The sequence below is a fragment of the Halichoerus grypus genome, chromosome 15, assembly GCF_964656455.1.
Source record: "Halichoerus grypus chromosome 15, mHalGry1.hap1.1, whole genome shotgun sequence".
Lineage (NCBI taxonomy): Eukaryota > Metazoa > Chordata > Mammalia > Carnivora > Phocidae > Halichoerus > Halichoerus grypus.
This window is the reverse complement of record NC_135726.1, coordinates 56,528,437-56,550,549: the sequence shown is the minus strand read 5'-3', so window position 1 is coordinate 56,550,549 and position 22,113 is coordinate 56,528,437. Positions and strand designations below refer to the sequence as shown.

The 22,113-nt window shown below is 38.3% G+C and overlaps 2 protein-coding genes across 2 annotated transcripts in view; both read left to right on the top strand.

Annotated features, from left to right (window-relative positions):
* Window positions 1-10,523, top strand: part of LOC118530339 (KRAB domain-containing protein 5-like) — a 160,104-nt gene extending 149,581 nt beyond the window's left edge. Inside the window, exons 7-8 of the mRNA XM_078063423.1 lie at window positions 8,256-8,334; window positions 10,466-10,523. Coding sequence (XP_077919549.1) covers window positions 8,256-8,296 — 41 coding nt within the window. The 3' untranslated portion in view covers window positions 8,297-8,334; window positions 10,466-10,523. The remainder of the gene's footprint in view (window positions 1-8,255; window positions 8,335-10,465) is intronic.
* Window positions 1-22,113, top strand: part of LOC118537090 (uncharacterized) — a 93,182-nt gene that overhangs the window by 50,727 nt on the left and 20,342 nt on the right. Inside the window, exons 2-4 of the mRNA XM_078063413.1 lie at window positions 8,256-8,334; window positions 10,466-10,592; window positions 11,073-11,168. Of these exons, the coding sequence (XP_077919539.1) occupies window positions 8,305-8,334; window positions 10,466-10,592; window positions 11,073-11,168 (253 nt within the window). The 5' untranslated portion in view covers window positions 8,256-8,304. The remainder of the gene's footprint in view (window positions 1-8,255; window positions 8,335-10,465; window positions 10,593-11,072; window positions 11,169-22,113) is intronic.

The following is a 22,113-nucleotide window of genomic DNA, read 5'->3' as shown; positions in this document are numbered from 1 at the left end:
CTACTATATACTCCAGGTATATGAGGATGCACTGTGTCCAGGATACTGTGCTGGGAATCTTGCATACATTATGCATGTTAATCTTACTAAAGCCCTGGGAACTGGGTACTATATGTTCATTTTTCCCAGGAGGATTTGGATTCTGGGTGTGCCTCCCTGGGATTGTAGAGATTGTTTCTCTTCTTTTTCGTTATCATTAACCTTAAAAATAATGTCATGATAGCACAAATACAGAGAGCAGACATAGAAAGGAAGGGTGGATTAGAGGCTCTGAGTGAAATTTGATTCATCAATCATTTGCATTTATGTATTTGGTTAATTTTAATGTGTGGACTATGAGTGGACATCTCAGGAATGGAAGGTGGGATGTCATGTGTTACCTTGGAAGCACTGTTTCAACCAGACGTGTGAAACTGACTCCCTGAATTTTTAGTCCTTTACTCTGCTTTATCTAAGTCTGAGCCTCAGGAAGGTGTGAATGCCAGTTTGGGCCACCCAGGTGGAGCTGCCAGGAACTCTGTTCTCTGAGCTGTTCTGAGAAGGGAGGCACAGGGACTGACAGTGGAGCCGTGGAGGGCAGTTTCGTGGTCTGAGGTCGTTTTCTACAGAATCTGAAATGACAATTCTGTGTTAGACTCTGCAAACCCCATTTAGGCAAAAGTACTATTTCTGATGAGAATTCTGGGGCAGCTGAGGTTTATGCTCATAGTGTTAGCCCCGAAAAATGAATCCGGAACTAGGATGTCAGAAGGTCTGCTGGAGAGGTGGGATTGATGGGCACCTTATGCGTTCATATTGCACAGGGCGATCCTTTTTTTTTTTCCTTAACTTTTTATTGACATTGGCAAATTAAAATAGAATAAATTAACAAGTATTTTTTCAAAAAAAATGTTTTGTACAAAAATACTGTCAAAATTTCCTAAAAAGCTTTCAACATAGTAGTATCTTTTCATGTACTGAATATAACTATTAGCACAGTGTCAAAAATGTTGAGGACAGAAACAAAATAAAAATCTGTGAGATGTTTGCCACTGACGAAATTCCACACCCTATTATTGTCTGTACATACGGGGGAGGGAGACAGCCAACTTGAAAGTGAACAGTATGACTTTTGCACATGGTGATCCTTGATGTCCAGTCCCTTATCCCCACCTGCTCTGGGTCCCTCTGCACTGCGGCAGGTGCGGTACACAGGATCTTGAGGGGGTTCACCTGCATTCTCTGTGTGCGCATGTGTGAAATTTTGGCACTAGGGCAGGGAGAAGCCGTCGAATATTCTGGGTGTGATAACATTAGGCAGAGGGAGGACTGGTCTGTCCATAGACTCTGGTCCCAGCTTGCCTGAACTGTGAACTGAGGTGTGTGGGCTTGGTTGAGATGGGATTTAGGTGTGGTGCTCTGAAGACCTGGGCTGGTGAAGGAAGGAGGAGGTGACTGCAGGTGTTGGCCCAAAGAGGCTGTGTGTGCCACAAGTCCTCTGTGCGCATGTGCAGCATTTGTTGGGCAACTCTATCTGCGCAGGCGCTGTGGGGAGCCATTGCCAAGGGTGAAGTCCCGGGAAGTGAGAGCAGAGTCGCGCTGGTGTGTTGTGCGCATGTGCAAAAGTGAGCAGAGTGGGGCGGGGAAACCTGTCGCACTGTCATCTGCCCACTTGCGATGTGGGTAAGGAGTTTAGGCCACTTGAGAAACTGGTCAAAATGAAAGTGGTATTGTGATCTTAAAAGGTGACGTGATATACATTGAAATTTTCAAGTGTTAATTTGACCATTTGATTTGCCTACTCAATTTGTTAGGCTTGGGGAACCTGGGTGGCTGAGTTGGTTAGGTCTCCGACTCGGTTTTGGCCCAGGTCATGATCTCAGGGTGGTGAGATCAAGACCGGCATTGGGCTTCTGGCAGAGCTCTGTAGGTAGTCTGCTCGAGATTCCCTCTCTCTGCCCTCTTCCCCTCCCCCTCTTAATTAATTAACTGAATGAATAAAATATAAATAAAAATATGAATATATAAAAATATAAATAAGTAAAAATCAATCTATCTTTAACAAAAAAATTTTAAAAAAAAATTAGTGATGTCCCACCTGTAGGAGCTACTAGTAAGGTTTTTATTGAGAGGATATGGAAGCAAAGCAAGGACACTGCTTGATTGGGTATACCTTAAGTAGTTGCCTTATTTTTGGAAAGCCTAGTTGACTGTAATTCTTTGTTCTCAAGTTCATTTTCTTCCTTTCCAATGCAGTGACTGTGAATTAAGTTGTGATTTGCCTATCGAGGCTACCGAGGCATTAGAGCCCCCTGAGTCAGTGGCTTCCCTGTTTAATTTCTTTAACAGTGAAAACACAGTTGGTAGGATATTACTGACTTTTCTGCTTTCTTTTTTTATCCATTTCCAAGGGTAGTTCAGCAATTGTTCACTCATTATAAAAATGCAGTCATCATGGTGCAACAATCTCATGTCCAGGAACCACCAGTTAAGTCACTTGTATATAAATCAAAGATCCACATTTCATGATGTGTGTGATAGCAGGAGACAGATATATTTAAGTATGTAAATGTATTAAAAAAGTATTTCAACAAGGGTGCTATATTGACAATTACCACCAGATATGGTATTTTAGGAATGCAGTAAATCCATTTCTACTGGTATGAAAACACCACCTTTAGATAGCATTGGTTAAGGAAAGCAATTTGATTGACAGTAAGTTTGATGTGACAATATTTATGTAAACATTAAAGGAAGTGCAAAATATTTTAGTTTGTGTGTGTGTTATACAATTTCAAATGGAACTTCACATACCCTCTGAAATTGCACAAGAAGGAAGATACAGCTCAAACTGATGAGCTGTTATATCTGAAAATCAAACTATTACTGACTGGGGGCAATGAATGGGGACTTTTACTTTAATTTATTTAAATTAAAAATGAATAAATAATTTCTATTTTACAGTTAAATTTATGCCTATGTGTAGATGTTTTCCAACTTTACTGTGACTAATTTCCACATATTTAGGAGCTAAAAAAGAGTACTCTGCTATTTATGTGTCTGACTTTCAGTGGATTTGCTGTTTCTGTTTAGGGTCCTGTAAGGTCAAAATCAAGGTTTCATGAGGCATTGGATTTTTCTCTGCAGCCTCCAGGGGGGGAATCTACTTCCAGGACCATTCAGGTTCTTGACAGAATCCATCTTTAGGGATGCCTGGGTGGCTCAGTCTTTAAGCTTCTGCCTTCGGCTCAGGTCATGATTCCAGGGTCCTGGGATCGAGCCCCGCATCAGGCTCCCTGCTCCGCGGGGAGCCTGCTTCTCTCTCTCCCACTCCCCTTCTTGTGTTCCCTCTCTCGCTGTGTCTCTCTGTCAAATAAATAAATAAAATCTTTAAAAAAAAAAAAAAGAATCCATCTTTAAAGACAAATTGGAGTTTTGACATGGGGCTAAATTCTTTATTCGGATCCGTGGCTGGAGTGTTTTGGAGTTCCTGGGTAAATCCAGGTTGACCTATTGAAACTAAAACAGATTTAGGTAAACTCTGTGGGGATCTTCTCTACAAGGTGCACAAGGGGGATGTCTAGGGTTCCAGTGGAGATGGTTGTTCACAAGGGCAGTGGCTGAGGTGTCCTATCAGAAGTTATATTAACATGTGACTCTGCAGGCTGTTATTTAGGAAATGCACTGGTGAGAGGGGCTGGTGTGAGTTCAAGTCCCCTGTAATCCAACTGACTACAGAAAATGGATGCCAAGTAGCACCACCATGGAGGAGTTTACCTAAACTGTCAACAGTCCCCCTATATAATCTATCATGTATCCATGTTGATGTCCCAGGAGTTACAAGGAAGAGAAACCAGTGCAATAGATAAACTGTTGGAAATATAACCACACATTATTTAAAGTCTGAGGCCACTGAGAAAGTGGATTACTAGTTATATCACCATTATCAAATGTGTGGTAGATACCATCTGTTGTCTACATTCTTAATTAAGGTGAGATAGGTTAATATTGGTGGCAGATAATACATCATCCATTACCTATCAGTGTTAACACATTAAAAGCCAATATATTCTATCATTAAAATATTTTAGGATTATACAAAGACTATGTTATGCATTTCAAATCCACTGTGTGATCCTTGTTGAAAATACAGATTACAAGCATTCAAGAAGCATTCTTGTTCTGATATAATGACCTAGGAGTCATAATTTCAATAATTTTCAGGCCTCAAGTAATTATTAAGAAGTATCGATGTACAATCATATGCCCTGTTAGGGAAGAGTTAGCTATCCTCTACTGATATCTGGGAAGGTTTCTTCATTTCAGCCATACCAACTAATATTCTGTACATCTGTCTATTGCTATTGTAAGGATATATCAGTATTTTAATGGATTGCCACCACTTTTTCTTTGTTTTTGACTTCTTAAGATTTTAATTCCAGTTAATTAACATAAAGTGTTATATTAGTTTCAGCTGTGCAATATAGTGGTTAAACAATTCCATACATTACCCAGTGGTTATCACAAGTGCAGTCCTTAATTCCCATCATGTGTTTAACCCTTCACCCAACCCACCTTCCCTCTGGTAACCATCGGTTTTTTCTCTATCCTTAAGAGTCTGTTTTGTGATTTGTCTCTCTCTCTTTCCATTGTTCTTTCTCTGTTCCATTGTTCTTCTGATTTTTCATTATAATTTTGATGTGTTTTCTCTTTTGCTATTTTCTCTCCTATTGTTGAGATGTGTACAAGCAGTTCCTGACTCCTTTACCCAGCCAACAGATCATACTGACTACTCAAAACTAATTCACTGCAGTGTCCCCTCTGGACTCTACAACAATGGCCTTCTGTAATAGCTACACGTAGGGACAGATAGGGACCAATTTCAATGCATGGGTAGGGACAGCTCTACAACCCCTGTCACCTTGAAGAAGTTACAGAATATGAGCCCTTCACCCTTCAACAACTTTAAATATTTATGGACAGAAAATTGGTCAGGGGTGAAATGATGAGGAACAGAAACAGTAAAATGTTCACCTTTAGCCCAAAGAGCTGACCTATAGCCTGCATAGTTTTGATAAGAATCAAATGTAGTTGATTGCTACATTCTTAAAGGGTCTCGTGACTGCCTGTACGTCTCACCTATAATTAATATTGAACTGAATGATAAGCAACAGAGAAATTTTGCAAAAGTAGTTTTACAAGTAGAAATTTGAAGAAACATTTATGATCTAATACTTCCTGCATGACCCCACCCCCTGAGGTCTAAGCATATAACCACCAGCTTTATGCAACCAAAGTGCAACTCTTTCTGCCCAGGGGTCCTGTCCCCCTGCTATTTGAATAAACTTACTAAGCTGCATCTTAAACATCTCAAGAATTCTTTCCCACCGGATGCACTGAATGATCACACAACAATTTTGTTACCAAAAAAAAAAAACAAGATTGGCTGCAGGTTGTTCCAAAAGCTAATACTCAAGACACGAGTTTTGACTGGAAAGAAGTATGAGCTTTATTCAGGAGGCCAGCCTGAAAGAGAGAGAGACAAATCACAAAACAGACTCTTAAGGATAGAGAAAAAACTGATGGTTACTAGAGGGAAAGTGGGTAGGGTGAAGGGTTAAACACATGATGGGAATTAAGGACTGCACTTGTGATAACCACTGGGTAGTGTATGGAATTGTTTAACCACTATATTGCACAGCTGAAACTAATATAACACTTTATGTTAACTAACTGGAATTAGGTAGAGGAAGAAGGTAGAGTCTTGTCCAAAAACCAACTCCAAAGTTTCAGCCTGTCCCAAAGATTTTTTTTTCATACAAATGAGTTTTATTTGTATTTCTGACCCAAGCACAGACCCCACATACAGATTTCTCATCCAAAGATTTTTAAGGGAACTTGAGGCCAGTAATTGGTAAAAGAGGAGAATGGTAGTCTCTAGCACTTCTTGGTTCCTGCAGACTCAGTGGTGTCAGCTAGAGACGTTATTGTGGTTCTTGGGGGTGATGCATTGGTGCCCCAGGGGAGGTTATGCAAGAGGATTCCGATCCACATCTTTCTAGGAAGCAATACATGACCTATAGATATACAAAGAGGTTTGGTTTATCAATCACACACGCTAAAGGTGCATCTAAAATTTAAAGACTACTAAGTTGGGCAAAGGGGCACGGGCAGGGCTTGTATGTAACTTTAAAAAAAGGTCCCCTAGGTTTATTCTGTTGCTGCAAATGGAAGATTTCCTTCTTTTGTGAGGTTGATTATATACCCAGAATGAATTAGATGGCAGACCTCTATCAGTAATATAACAAATATCAGACATTAACTTTTCATATTATAAAGAGTTGCCTGCCTGGTGTTGCAAACTATTGTTTGAGAAAATTTGCTCTTTCCTTTTTCCTGTGAATATGCTTACCCCCTTTTGAAATTCTAAATCCTTATACTCTTCTTAAGTCACAGTGGCATGTAAGCATCAGTTTCCTGTGGTTGAGCCTCATATTTTTGAGGTTCCCATAATTAAGAAATTATTTTTTTTCTCTTGTGAATCTGTCTTACATCAGTTTAATTATTAGACCGGCCAAAGAATTGAGAACAGATGAAGAAAAATGGATTCCTCTCCTAACATTCATTCTGTTGTTGAAAACTGACCTTCGTGTTTCAGACCCAAAATATAATGTGAAGACAGAGTTGGGGATAAAAAGGAACAACAGCTTTATTGCTTTGCTAGGCAGACGAGGCTGCTGCAGTTCGGGGCCTTCAAAACTGCAAGCCCACCCAGAGGAAGGGGCTGGGAATTTTGTAGGGAAATGCAGGACCTAGCCGGTTTCGACAGTAATTGTGTTTGTGCTTCCAGCCTTATTCACCAGGTTTTCAGAGTGGTACTGGATTCCTGGGGTGGGGGGGGGGCAGAGAAGACGGAGAAAGGGGGAGGGGAAGGTTGCTGAAGAGAGGAAAAAGGGTATTTAGTTTAATATCAAGCCTTGCTGACATTTTAATGCAGCCATTTTGATTTTTGTTCAACATTATGCTTTTAAGTGGTTTCACTTTGAGTCACCAGAATAACTGTATTAAGACCACTTCATATTTTATAATGAGCAATCACTCAATATTTTCTAGAATGGCTAAAATAAAGGAAAAGGATAACACCACATTTCTGTGAAAATATTGAGGAATTAAAATTCTCTTATATTGTTGATGGGAGTGTAAAAAGTACATTCACTTTGGGAAACTGTTTGGCAGTTCCTTAGGAAAATAAACATTTGCCTATTTAAGAGGAGCATTTTACCATCCCAAAATAATGTGTCTTTGCCATAAGGATTATTCTATGTTGGTTTTTTTTGTTTGTTTGTTTTTGTTCTTTTTGGTTTTTGAGGGAGAAATTGTGAGTGAGCTGGAGGCGGGGAGGCGGGAAGAGAGGAGAGGGAGAGAATCTTAAGCAGGCTCCTTGCTCAGCAGAGCCCGACCTCATGACCCTGAGATCATGACCTGAGCCGAAATCAAGTCTGACTCTCATCCAACTGAGCCACCCAGGCGCCACTAGGCTGTTATTTTAAAGAAAGGGCAGACAAAGGAAAAGCTCTGAAACCCAGTATGTTTACTTTTGTAAGAGATATTTGCATTTATGAGGGAAAGCTCCATTTGTAAGGGTGTCTCCCTCTGCTTAGCAGAAACAGGGAGAATGTATAAATCTCCAGAAACTCTGATCAGTGGAAAAGGCATGGATTTAAATCCGGATAACAATCACAGCCCTGGTTGCTGTCCTTTGCCTGGTCACCTCCCCCAAATGCTTCCCAATAGGATCACGTGTGGAATTTCAAAACCGATCATTGCTGGTGCCCTCCTCCTCAGATTCTGTCTATGGTGTGGGTGGAAAGGACAGTGTCGTTTTAATTAAGGGCTCCAGGTGATTCTAAGTGAGGCCAGGATTAAGCACGAGGGCTGCCCATTAATTTATGAGAGTTGAGTATAGTTTTTGGTGCAAGGAGAGGCAACAGGGTCTCTGCTACATGAGTCTGGGAGGGTCAGATCCGTGCAGCTCACAGTTCCTATGCTGTAGCTGAATTTGTGGGCGTCAGTGGGAGGGGAGGCCCCCTGAAAGCAGAGAACGAAAAGTCAGGGATTGGTCTCCAAGTAGGAGCTCATAGTTTCTGAAAGGCTCCTGACACAAAGGACTAGGAATTTGGGCCTTTTCTGCATTTCAAAGTCCTGCTGTCAGGCCGAGCAGTTTAGAGGTGCAGAGGCTCTGTTGGTGGCTTTAAAGGCATTTTCTCCTGATGCAGCTGTGATTTCTCTACGAATCTCTTCTGAGAAAGAAATCTAGAGGACAACATGAAAGAAGAAGAAATGGCCAGTTCTCAGGTAAGCCTTGCGTTCCAAGTCAGATGGCGCGTCATGTTTTTCTCCTGAAATTCCATTCATTTAAGAATTGCAGATATTGATTCCTCTAGTTATGATGTTTCTGCTTCACGTTTTCCCCTAATTTTAAAATATTTTCAAAAAATGACTCAAGATTAAGTCTTTAGAACACTTCCCCCCTATATTCCAGAGCCTTCTCTCCAAACTGTCTTTCAATAGTCTATCAACATCTGTCCCTTTGAATTAAAGTCCTGCAAATATCATAAATATTCCCTTGGTGACAGACCCACAGAGGACGGCGTTGAGTCCAGGATTCCTATTGCTGATGGGCTCTGGCCTTGGATATCAGTCAAGGAAAACATTTCTTATTAGGTTCCATCTGGATGCTTTATGAGCTCTGTGTAGACCAGGAGTAAGAAATTGTATAAATAAACACAATGGATATGAGATCCAGAATAACTCAGAAAGTTTTAGAAAAAAAAGGGGAGGCTTGCTCTTTAGAATGTGAAAAAGATACTCTATTTAAATGTACTAGCTATTACAGGACATGGAAACCTTGTGTGATTGAACTTTGTATAAATCCGCTGTATTCTCATAATACAATTTATATTCTGATTTACTGTTCCCAGGGCTCAAGAACACACCATTAATAATAGGTCCTTCAGTGTGCCTAAGGCACTGATATCAGTTTGTTTCCTTACAGCTCATGTTACCTTCTTTTACTTGGGTTGATGCTCTCTGACAGTTTTCTCCCCTATGAAGTTTGTATTCTCCCCCATTATCATTCTTAAGGATCTTAGATGGATTTACTGAGCGATACGCAGAAACTATCACATTTAAAGTGGAAACTTCTTCCTTCTGAATTTCTCTTGCTTCTAGTTTCTGTTGAGAAGAAAGGTAAAAGAAATGTAGATAAACTGAAATTCAACTTCCAGACCCTTGATATATATTTGAGACAGGCAGAATATGACATTCCATCAGGAATTCATGACTGCCTTAATGCTTTGCTAGAAGCAAAAAGGAACCAGCTTGACAATAGCCAGACCTCCAGGATCCTGTAAGTCCTCTTTAACATATGAAAATCCCTGCAGAAACTTCCTTTATTTCTACCCCCCAACTTAAAACTATATTATCAATGGCTTCTCGCAAGGACAGTGTAGGTCTTTCTGCCCAGGGGTCCTGTCCCTGCGCTTTAATAAAAACAGCTTTTTGCACCAAAAATGTCTCAAGAATACTTTCTTGACCCTTCACAACAGTTTCCACTGGACAATGAAGACTGTCACCTTCATTGTAGCAGAGATAATGATTTCTAGGACTAGAGGTTCTAAGACCTCTATCTTCTAAGTTTTTATTTTACTCCACACTTAGGTTACAGAGTTACCTTCTATTTATTTCTTTGTATTTTCAGGCAAAAAAAAAAAAAAACACAAGAATCACTTAACATGTTTGAGTGTATTAAAATCCTGAAGTATAATAGAGTCACAGATAGAAACTACATTAGATGGGCTTGTGACACAAAGGAAACTTGATTTTTAGCCAATAAGGAGATCACAAGGAATAACTTCCAAACAGAGACTCACAGAGCCAGTGGGGACAGTTTCCTTTTACTTAGGGTTCAGATGGAAATTCAGCAGGAGGGGCTTCATCATCTTATATAGAGCTGGGCATGTGGTCACACATGCACATGAAGACAACAATTGTATACATACTTTGTATGTTATGAAAATGGTGTTTGTGCTGCTCCTTCCATGGAGATTTTCATATTGTAATGAGGTAAAGTAACTGTTGGTCACTCCATGGGTTACTCCTTGCTTCATCTACACAGGTATGACTCAGGGGTTAAGTTCAAACTGGTCAGGCCCAAGTGCTTCCTCACAGCAGTCATAACTTTTTGTTGGATAGTTTCTGTCTCCAACACAGGAGACTCTGCCCATGGGGTCTTTTGATTGAAGTAAAAGATAAGGTGGAAAGAGGAGGTTAAGTAAAACGTGGGATAAAAGTTGGTGGGTATAAACAGGTGAGCAGTAAAGGTCAGGTCTTGGGGTCTAGCTGGTGACATTAACACCCTCTTTCATCTTAGGGAGCATTGTGAACTCTGCCATTGGCCACTTGGTAACTGTCGTATTTATTGCAGGGACTGCTGACATTCAGGGATGTGGCCATAGAATTCTCTCAGGAGGAGTGGGGATGCCTGAACCACACTCAGCGGGAATTGTACAGGGATGTGATGTTAGAGAACTACGGACACCTCCTCTTCCTGGGTGAGAATAACTCCTTCCAGATTTCCCAAACCACACTCAGGGTTTTGTTCCTTCCTTTGAAGACTGTGTATTAGAAGATTCCTCTTTGAATGTTGGGAATTCAGATCCAGGCAGTAAGGGAAATAAGTAGGGGTTTGTAGATGTAGAGAAAAATCTTCATGGTTTAGCTTCCCGTTCCTTAAGAGAACATCATCACTTCTGTAGATGAGTGCCAGTTGTAAACAGTGAGTGGCAAAAAATGGTACTGCCCACATCTTAAACTGAAATTTTAAGTCCTTATTATTGTATTGGTAGTACTTGAAAGTGGAGGTCATGATGTGAAAATTTGAAACTTCTCCTACATGTTAGTGGGGCTATTGGTCAACAGTGTTTGGGAAATCATTTTCTAGAATTCTACAATGTCCTCTCTTCTCCACTGAGCACAGTAGTGGATTGAAAGAATCTCCAGTAATACTCCTATTCATTTTTTCTATTAAACAGGTCTTGTTGTGTGGAAGCCAGACCTGGTCATCTTTTTGGAGCAAGAGAAGCAGCTCTGGGATGTGAAGAGAAAGGAGACCGTAGCCTTCCATCCAGGTAGGTGGGAATGAATGAAGCAGATGACAGAGGTGAGGTCCAAATGTGAATGATGAAGACAGACCTTAAAATGTGGTTCAAGTAACTCTCCTTGAATGGAAATTTGTTTGAGAAGCCTAGAGTTATTTCTCTCCCTCTCACAGAGGGACATCTGCTGTCCAACATTATCAAGCTCTTACATTCTCTAGGGATTCTCCTTCAGCTCCAGTGATGGTCCATCACATCCACAGGGAGGGCCAAGAGACTCTCCTTGGAGTGGGAGGGCCTCCACAATCTGATTGCTTCTCCATTGCTGTGAGGGCCTGGGGAAAATCTCACTATTTCTGAGTATCTCTATGCTAAGCCCTTTGTAACTTCTGTTTTGCCTTTTGTGAGAAGTGTGTCAGGGTAGTGGTGGGCATATTGTGGTGTAGGAATCCCAGAACACTAGAGACAGGTATCAGATATTTTTTGGTTTATGCTTTTCAGTGTTATGGAGGCTTTAATCTTAATCGTACATAATGGACACTCAGTAAGTTCATCAGATAACAAAACACCTTCCTAAATGGAAAGTCTACTCCTTTATTTCACTATAAAAGTTCATTTTTCTTTATATCAACTAAAATTAGAAATTTCCACTATGTATTCCATTTCTCAGTGGTGAAATAATTTAATATATCTATTTGAATCCTAAAATTTCTATGTAAATTAATGCCACTGGGGAGCTAGAACATTTAGAACTCAGAACTTGCAGGCTATAATAAAGTCTGAATTGTTACCTTATTTATTTATAATCACGTCATTTTATAATTTTGTATGATATGAAGTTCTTTGACTTTGTGAAGTGTTTTCACTTTATTAGTTACATATCAGATTCATCTCTGAATTTTTTACATGAAAATTTGTGATATGACATGGGCATTTGCTTAGAAGAAGTGTGGTAGATAACTAGCAAAATTCCCATATTTTAAAAAAATCTTGTTTATAAATTCAATTTTATATTTACAGGAAAAATTAACCATTAGTCTTTTCTTCTGCTTTCCTGAGAATATATCTGAATTTAATCCCAAATACTTATTTTTTATAAAGTGATTGCTGGCACATTTTACAATTTTCATGTTGTTTTCCATTTCAAAATGAAAGGTTTTTGTTTGGGTGCTTGGTTCTAAAGAATGGATTATAGCCTTGCATTCTGTGTAAGAGGAGGGATATATTAATAACATAATACATTTTTTAATGTCTTTTAAGTACGTAGTCATAAAATTTTCCATTAGAGTTCTTTATGTTTGTATTAATGAATGTTCTTTACAAGCTTACTGCCAATGAAAGCATGTTAATAATTCAAAATGCTTGTTTTTCATCACTACGCAGTCACAGTTTGAAATTATAGTTACATAGAAGGTTTCCTTTTAAAAATTTACCTATTTTTCAGATAGCAGGAAGGGAAAAATGAAGGGGGGAAATCGGAGGGGGAGACGAACCATGAGAGACTATGGACTCTGAGAAACAAACTGAGGGTTCTAGATGGGAGGGGGGTGGGGGGATGGGTTAGCCTGGTGATGGGTATTAAAGAGGGCACGTACTGCATGGAGCACTGGGTGTTATACGAAAATAATGAATCATGGAACACTACATCAAAAACTAATGATGTAATGTATGGTGATTAACATAATAAAAATTTTAAAAATTTCAAAAAAAATTTACCTATTTTTTACATTGAAATTTTTTGGTTACATTTTGCCTTATTCTGGTTCCACAATTCCATAATAATGTGGTTCTTTTTGTATGGGACCTTTCACAACATTATTTAGTTGTGGTATCATTTTTATCTGTGTATCTTATTATAGCATGACAATTGTCAACTTCGTATAATTCAAGACAGTGTGAGTTTAACTTAAATATGAATCAGCTTTATGCCCTTTACTTATTATGTATGTATTTGTACAAATACCAGCCATACATATTTGATTGTGACTCATCTTGTGTATTTCTTTCATTGGTTAGTGTTCAGTGAATGTTGTATCATGTGTAGGTGAATTGTCATAATAATATAATTAATTTCATCACCCCTTCTGAATGTATATTCTCTTTGCATGAGAGAAACACTTTCTATGAATTGATAGCAATTTTTAAACAGCTTATACCTCTATCATGTTTACATATTAAATTTTATCCTTAATTGTGGTGTTATACCCATAATATTCTTTGACTCCATTCTCATTAACTTTTGTGTCTTCTGTACATATTTTCATTGTGGTTACCTTGGAAATTGCTTAAAATATGTTAAAGGCATAACAAACAACTTTAAACTGATATTGTCAATTGCATAGAAAACTCTTCTACTTATCATCTCCACCCCTGCACCCACTTTATGTTACTGGTATCACAAATTCTATCTTTTATGTTGTGTACTTATTTACCCAGATTTATTATTTTTATGCTTTTATTTTTTAAAAAATTCTTTAGCAGAAATAAAAGTGATTTGTGCTACCTCATTACAATACTATGGATTACTGTAATTGTGTAAATATTTACGTTTAGCAGAGAGCTTTATGTTGTCATGTGGTTTCAGTTACTGTTTAGAATCCTTTTATTTCACCTAGAAAGACTTCCTTTAATGTTTCTTGTAGGACAGGTCTTCTGGTAAACTTGGGGGGGGGGTTAATTAAGAAAGTCTTCATGTCTACATTCATGGAAATTAGTTTTGCCAGATAAGAGTATTCTTGGTGGTTATTTTTTGATCTTTCAGTACTTGAATATATTGTCCCTTGCACTTTTTCCTATCAGGTCTACTGTGAATCCCGCTCCTAACCTTACAGGAGCTCTCTTGTACAAGATGAGTTGCTTTTGTCACGCTGTTCCAAAATTCTGTTTTCACTTGTGATTTTCTGTAGGTTAATTATCAGTGTCACTTGTATTCATGTCTTAACATGTATCCTACTTTAAATTTACTGAGCTTGTTGCATTTGTCCCTTTTTTCCACATATGTGGGAAGTACAAGTCTTCAGTTCTTCATGTAAACCCCTCGTCCCTTTCACTCTTCTCTCCTTTTGGGGTCCCCTTAATGTACATATTGGTCCATTTGTTGATGTTCCACGAGTCGCTTAGACTCTGTCCTTTTCCACATTTTCTTTTGTCCTCTCAGTAGATAATTTAAAACAAAGCATCTTTAAGTTGTCTGATTCTTTTTCTGCTTGATCAAATTTGTGACCGACCCCTTGTTGTGTTTTTAAATTCAGTGATTATATTCTTCAGCTCCCAATTTCTGGTTGATCGTCGTTATATTTTCTGTCTCTTTGGATTTTTATTTTGGTCATGCATAGTTTTCCTGATAACATTTAGTTACACTACCCATTTTCTCTTCTTTCTCCATTAGCATCTTTGTGATGGTTATTTGATTTCTGTGTCAGGCTATTAAGAGTTCTTTGTTAATTTAGGGCCAGTAATTTTGTTTCTCTGGTTGGAACATATTTTTCTATTTCTTTGTATGCCTTGTGATCTTTTGTTGAAATTAGATAATTTTTAAAAAAGAGAAAAAAGCCTCCTAGCCATGTATTCTGAACTTGGTTTCTACAGGGGAACAGATATATTAGTAATTTCAGGGGCCTGTCAGACATATTCTATATTCTGTCCATTTATATTGTCTCAATTTTTGTAATTCCCCAGTTTAAAAAAATGTAGTTCATGGGGTGCCTGGGTGGTTCAGTCGTTAAGTGTCTGCCTTCAGCTCAGGTCATGATCCCAGGGTCCTGGGATCGAGCCCCACATCGGGCTCCCTGCTCAGTGGGAAGCCTGCTTCTCCCTCTCCCACTCCCCCTGCTTGTGTTCCCTCTCTCTCTGTCTCTCTCTCTCTCTGTCAAATAAATAAATAAAATCTTAAAAAAAAAAAAAATTGTAGTTCACATTAGAGCCCATGGTAGCTTCCTCTCTCTGTCCTCAGCTATGTAGTCTCTCCATTGTTTGAACAAATTGCTCACCTTTTCTCTGAGCAACCATTACAGGATATTCAGAGGGTGCTCTCTTTCCTTCTGCCTTCCATGTCATGCATGACAAAAACTATTCCAGCAGGTAGCAGGAAAGAAGCCAGACCAATGAAGCCTTGAACATACAGGTCACTCATTTTTTTGTCTCCTGAGGGGAGGTAAGAGTTTTCTCACAGTGTTGCCATGGAGTGTCAGGGAGGGTGAGCAGCTTTTGTGGTCAAGTGTCACAAACTTTCCTTGTCTCTTCCATGTGTCTCTTCATTTGTACTTACTTGGGGGTGCTGTGTTCTAAATGGCTTCTGGAACACTCTAAAAGGTAATTTGGTCCATTTTTGTCTCCATGATGGAATAAACCCTGGTACTTCCTTTTCCTCCATTGATGATATACTATAGTGTTTATTAATTTTTCACATTAGAATTTTAATGTATATGTATATGAGTACAGTAAGTGGTATAACTTATTTTGTATCTTTTAGTTGTGTCTTTCCACAACACCATAGGCCTATTGGGAAAGACAGGCAAGGAATATTTATTTTCTGGAGTGATATGGAAAGATGTGGAAGCACTGGCCCTGAGTATTTATACTTAGTGAATGACTGGGAAGGTGATGGTGGTAGTCAAAAGCAGGCAGGAAGAATGTTATGATGGATATGACCCATGTGGGACAGTTACCATAATGAAATCCTTACTGACAGACCAGATCAAGGATGGAAAACATTCAGGGAAAAAAACCCACCTTAAGTCATTTGCAGAGCAATGTCTTTGAACCCAGGGATGATAATCCATTTTTTCAACATACATATTCTCTGAAAGGACATTTGGATATTCTGGAAAGTCACCTAATCTGTGCTGAAAGTTTCATTCAAACCGTTTCAAATATAAGATTGGTTTAGTCATTCACTGATACATTTCTGAATGTTAGAAATTTAAAAATAAAGATAAAAATTCCTAATGTGATTGATTTGAGAAGTCCTTTTCAAAGGGTTCTTTATTCTCCCACCGACACATAATCCCTCCTTGTTGCACACTCCCTAAATTTGATTAACACAAAAGGGTCTTTATCCAAACATCACTGTGTAATACTTACCACATAATACTTAATTTGGAGCAAGTTTTCATGTGTTGTGAACTTAGGAAGGCCTTTAGTGAGTACTCTATTTTCCATAATTACCAAGGTATTTATAAAGGAGACAAAACTCACAAATGTAATGAATCTGGGGGAAATGTCAATCAAGTGTCAAATCCTAATAAACATCAGAGAACTCAGTTTCCAGAGAACCACAGTGGGAAAGTCTTCAGAAAGCTCAAATCTTATTGTACCTCATTATATCCTTAATCAAGTAAAAACTTAAAAAGGTAATAAGTGTGGCAAGCCTCTTAACTAGTCTTCAAGACTCACTCAATAGCAGACGTTTCATAATGGGAAGAAATCTCACAAATGTAAACAATTGGCAAAGTCTTTAACTACCACTCAAATATTATCAGCATATGGTAATACATAGTAGGGAGAATACAGACAAATGTAAAAAAAATGCGGCAAAGTGTTTAAGCAGAACTATAAACTTTCTGAACATTATAATGTAAATAATGTGGCAATATTTAATTAATAATCAGAAGTATTCAACATGAAATTATATATACTGGGGAGATACCTTACAAATGTCAAGAATGGTGGTAAAGTCTACTTGGAACTGAAACCTTACTCAACATCAGAGCAAGCATACTGGATAGAAATACAATGATTGATGAACAGCCTCTGTTTTTAATATAGAGTTCAGAAAAAAACTTTTAGAAGGGATAAAAATATTAATGATGCAAATAATTGGCAAAGTATACAATAGAAAGGCAAATCTAAATTCAGAGAAGTGGTGCCTGGGTGGCTAGCTTTGTTAAGCGTCCGACTCTTGACTTTAGCTCAGCTCATGATATCAGGGTCTTGGGATCGAGCTCCAGTTCAGACTTGGTGCTAAATGCTTGGTATTCTCTCTCTGCCTCTCCCTCAGTCCTCCATCCTGTTCTTTCTCTCTCTCCAAAATAAATAAATAAATCTTTAATAAATAAAGAAATAAGATCAGGGAATTCACAGCAGAAAGTAGTAAACCAGTACCACTTTTCAGACATGATTCTAAATCAGAGTATTTATTATTGAGAAAAATCCAAATTTAAATGACCTAAATCAATTACATTGTAGCCTTGGACAGTGCAGTCTGAGGGGCACCAACCCCCTCCAGAACTAAAAATCTGTGTGTAATTTATAGTACCCAAACTTAAAACCATTCCTTCTTTGTCATGCAAATACAGTATTGTTGACCCGAAACCTTACCTAGAACATGAACAGTTAATCATCCCATTCTTTGTATATTGTACATATTCTCTACAGTATTTTTATAATAAAGTAAGGTGGAGAAAAGCAAATATTAAGGAAATATGTTTACACTGCTGCACTATATTTATAAAAAAAATATCTGTGTATAAGTAGACCCACACTGTTCAAACCCATGTTATAGAATAGTCAAATGTATTTGTTAATATTCCTGAAAGGATCAAGGGGGATGGATGTCTGGAGAGGGATAATTAGTTTCACTGTGTCTCTTTTTTTCTTTTGACCATATCTGAGTTATTTTGGAGGCAAATATTAGTAATTTTACTCTTAAATCATCTCATGCTAAGCCTTCAGTGCTCCCGGGCATTCAGAATGATTTGATTGTTGCTGTCTCTCAGACATGAGGGGTTATTGTAGGATGGGAATTCATTCATACCTACTTTTCCACGGGAGATTAAGGACACTGTAATGTCAAATACATGAAAAACGTCCACGTGGAGATGTTGTTTGTGGTTGACATATAAGAGTAAAATAAGTCATGACGAATTAAGTATACAGGGCATTATTATTTGCATATTAAAACAAACACTCTAATTTTTAAATATTTTTGCTAGTTGCTGTTTAAGACGAATATGGTGATAGTTTCTTCAAAGCTGAATGTATCTTGATTATAGGAATTTCTGCAAGTCAAGAACATTAGTTATTCGGTTGAAATAATGAAATTTTCACAGATAACTGAGGAATGTATAGCTAACTCTTCCATAAAAGGGTGTAAAATTATTATAAATCCACATTTACTCAATAATTAGCCTCAGTTTGAAAAGCATCGAAAGCACAACTCAGTGGGCACCTGGGTGGCTCAGTTGGTTAAGCAACTGCCTTCGGCTCAGGTCATGCTCCTGGAGTCCCGGGATCGAGTCCCACATCGGGCTCCCTGCTCAGCGGGGAGTCTGCTTCTCCCTCTGACCCTCCCCCCTCTCATGTACTCTCTTTCATTCTCTCTCTCAAATAAATAAAATCTAAATAAATAATAAATGAATGAATGAATGAATGAATGAATGAAACTGATGCTGGGACACTTGTTAAAGCCGTGGGATGGTATCATTAATAATGTTTTTTCCCAGTGACCCTAAATCTCAAATTATTTGAGATTAATTTTCTCCACAGTTTATGGATTATATCTTTTCTTTCTTTTTGAACTGCTGCGGCATTATGTTGTTTTTAATAAGGATGATATGGAAATATTATTGAGAGTGTAGCTAAACAATTTCTTGATGCTGCTGATTTGGACTCCAGTTCGTGTAACCAGACTGCCTGCAGGGGACTTGAACTGAATGTAGATCCACCCAACAGCAAATACATTAGATAAAAGCCCCCACAGTCACAGGCAAAAGTAAGTTCCTGTATGACTTCCCCAGTAGTCTTTGTGAAAAAGTGTCCACTTCCAGTATATTTACCATAAGCATCCCTTAAAGAAGACCCCACACAGTTTACCATACTCCACTCATTTTGGTTTGAATTGTGCATTCTAGACTTGGCCCAGGAACTCCAAAGCACACCAGCCATGGACCCTAAGAACGACATCTGCTCTGGTTCCTGCCCGGGGGAGGTGCATTATGGTCAACATGAAATTGTTCTTCTTACCCTTTTAATGTTGTCCTTCTCGATCTCTGTGGTCCAAGGGGTGTTTCAGCCTCACCCTTGAGTACTGCAATTTGCCCACTGATGTCTTATGGAAAGTTGCTAATTGAGCTTATTATGAGAATTACTGAAGTGTGAACTATGTATTTCACCATCTTTTATTTTTTTTAGAGGGAGGGAGAGAAAGGTGGGGCAGGTTAGATGCCCAGCATGGAGGAGGATATGTGAGCCTGATGTGGGAATTGATCCCACAATCCAGAGATTATGACCTGAGCCTAAATCTAGAGTGGGACACTTAACTAAGTCACCCAATACCCCCCTTTACCATCTTAATGATGTCAACCCTCTATGATGATTTTAATGACTCATGAGCAAAAAATAAATGTTTCCCTATATACATGTATTTCTATGTGTATATTTATATGTGTGTGTATAAATATGCACACACATATGTAGATTATGCTTGTTATCCTCCAATTAGAATATTGAAATGGTGTACATTTAAGATATTGAAATATAACACTATGAGTAACAACAACAGCTTTACATTTTTATGATATTGAGGAGTTTGACAAACTCCTTTAGTGTGTTTTGTTTTGTTTTTTTTCTTCCAGAGATAATTTAATTTTTTAATTTTTTTAATTTAAATTCAATTAATTAACATAAAATTTAATATTGGTTTCAGACGTAGAGGTCAGTGATTCACGGGTCTTATATAATACCCAGTGCGTGTTACATCACATGGCCTCCTTTATGTCCATCACCCAGTTACCCCATTCCTCCACCCCGCTCCCCTCCAGCAACCCTCAGTTTGTTTCGCTTGATTAAGTGTCTCTTATGGTTTGTCTCCCTCTCTGGTTTTGTCTTGACTTATTTTTTCCTCTCTTCCCATATGATCCTCTGTTTTGTTTCTTAAATTCCACACATCAGTGGGATCCTATGATAATTGTCTTTCTCTGATTGATTTATTTCTCTTAGAATTATACCTTCTAGTTCCATCCACATCAATGCAAATAGCAAGATTTCATTTTTTTGATGGCTGAGTAATATTCCATTTTGTGTGTGTGTGTGTGTGTGTGTGTGTGTGTGTGTGTGTGTGTGTGTGTATACACCACATCTTCTTTATCCATTCATCTGTGAATGGACGTCTGGGCTCTTTCCATAGTTCGGCTATTGTGGACAGTGCTGCTATAAACAATGGGGTGCACGTGCCCCTTTGGATCACTACATTTGTACCTTTGGAGTAAATACCCAATAGTGCAACTGTTGGATTGTAGGATAGCTCTATTTTCAACTTTTTGAGGAAATTCCATACTATTTTCTAGAGTGGCTACATCACCTTGCATTCTCACCAACAGTGTAGGAGGGTTCCCCTTTCTCTGCATCCTCGCCAACATCTGTCGTTTCCTGACTTGTTAATTTTAGGAATTCTGACTGGCGTGAGGTGGTATCTCATTGGGGTTTTGATCTGCATTTCCCTGATGCTGAGTGATGTTGAGTATTTTTTCATGTCTGTATTGGCCATTTGTATGTCTTCTTTGGAGAAAAGTCTGTTCATGTCTTCTACCCATTTCTTGATTGGATTATTTGTTCTTTGGGTGTTGAGTTTGATAAGTTCTTTATAGATTTTGGATACTAACCGTTTATCTGATATATCATTTGCAAATATCTTCTAGTATTATGTTGGTTGCCTTGGTTTTGTCGACTGTTTCCTCTGCTGTGCAAAAGCTTTTTATCTTGATAAAAACCCAATAGTTCATTTTTTACTTTGTTTCCCTTGCCTTTGGAGATGTGTCTAGCAAGAAGTTGCTGTGGCCGAGGACATAAAGGTTGCTGCCTGTGTTCTATGATTTTGATGGATTCATGACTTATATTTAGGTCTTTCATCCTTTTTGAGTCTACTTTTGTGTACAGTGTAAGGAAATGGTCCAGTTTCATTCTTCTGCATGTGGCTGTCTAATTTTCCCAACACCATTTGTTGACGAGACTGTCTTTTTTTCCATTGGATATTCTTTCCTGCTTTGTCGAAGATTAGTTGACCATAGAGTTGAGAGTCCATTTCTGAGTTCTCTATTCTGTTCCATTGATCTATGTGTCTGTTTTTGTGCCAGTACCATACTGTCTTGATGATTACAGCTTTGTAATAAACCTTGAAATCTGGAATTGTGATGTTACCAGCTTTGGTTTTCTTTTTCAACATTCCTTTGGCTATTCAGGGTCTTTTTAGGATTATTTGCTCCAACTCTGTGAAAAAAGTTGATGGTATTTTGATAGGGATTGCATTGAATATGTAGATTGCTCTAGGAAGCATAGATATTTTAACAAAATTTGTTCTTCCAAAACATGAGCATGGAACATTTTTCCATTTCTTTGTGTCTTCCTCAATTTCTTTCATGAGTGTTCTATAGTTCTCTGAGTACAGATCCTTTGCCTCTTTGGTTGGGTTTATTCCTCAGTATCTTACAGTTTTGGGTGCAATTGTAAATGGGATCAACTCCTTAATTTGTCTTTCTTCGGTCTCATTGTTAGTGTATAGAAATGCAACTGATTTCTATACATTGATTTTATATCCTGCCACTTTGGTGAATTCCTGTATGAGTTCAAGCAATTTTGCCGTGGTGTCTTTTGGGTTTTCCGCATAGAGTATCATGTCATCTGCAAAGAGTGAGAGTTAGAATTGTTTTTTGCCAATTCTGATGCCTTTTATTTCTATTTGTTGTCTGGTTGCTGAGGCTAAGACTTTTAGTAATATGTTGAACATCAGTGGTGAGAGTGGACATCCCTGCCGTGTTCCTGATCTTAGAGGAAAAGCTCTGTTTTTCCCCATTGAGAATGATATTGTCTGTGGGTGTTTCATAGATGGCTTTTATGATATTGAAGTATGTACCCTCTGTCCCTACACTATGAAGAGTTTTAATGAAGAAAGGGTGCTGTACTTTGTCAAATGCTTTTGCTGCATCTACTGAGAAGATTATATGGTTCTTGTCCTTTCTATTATTGTGATATATCACATTAATTG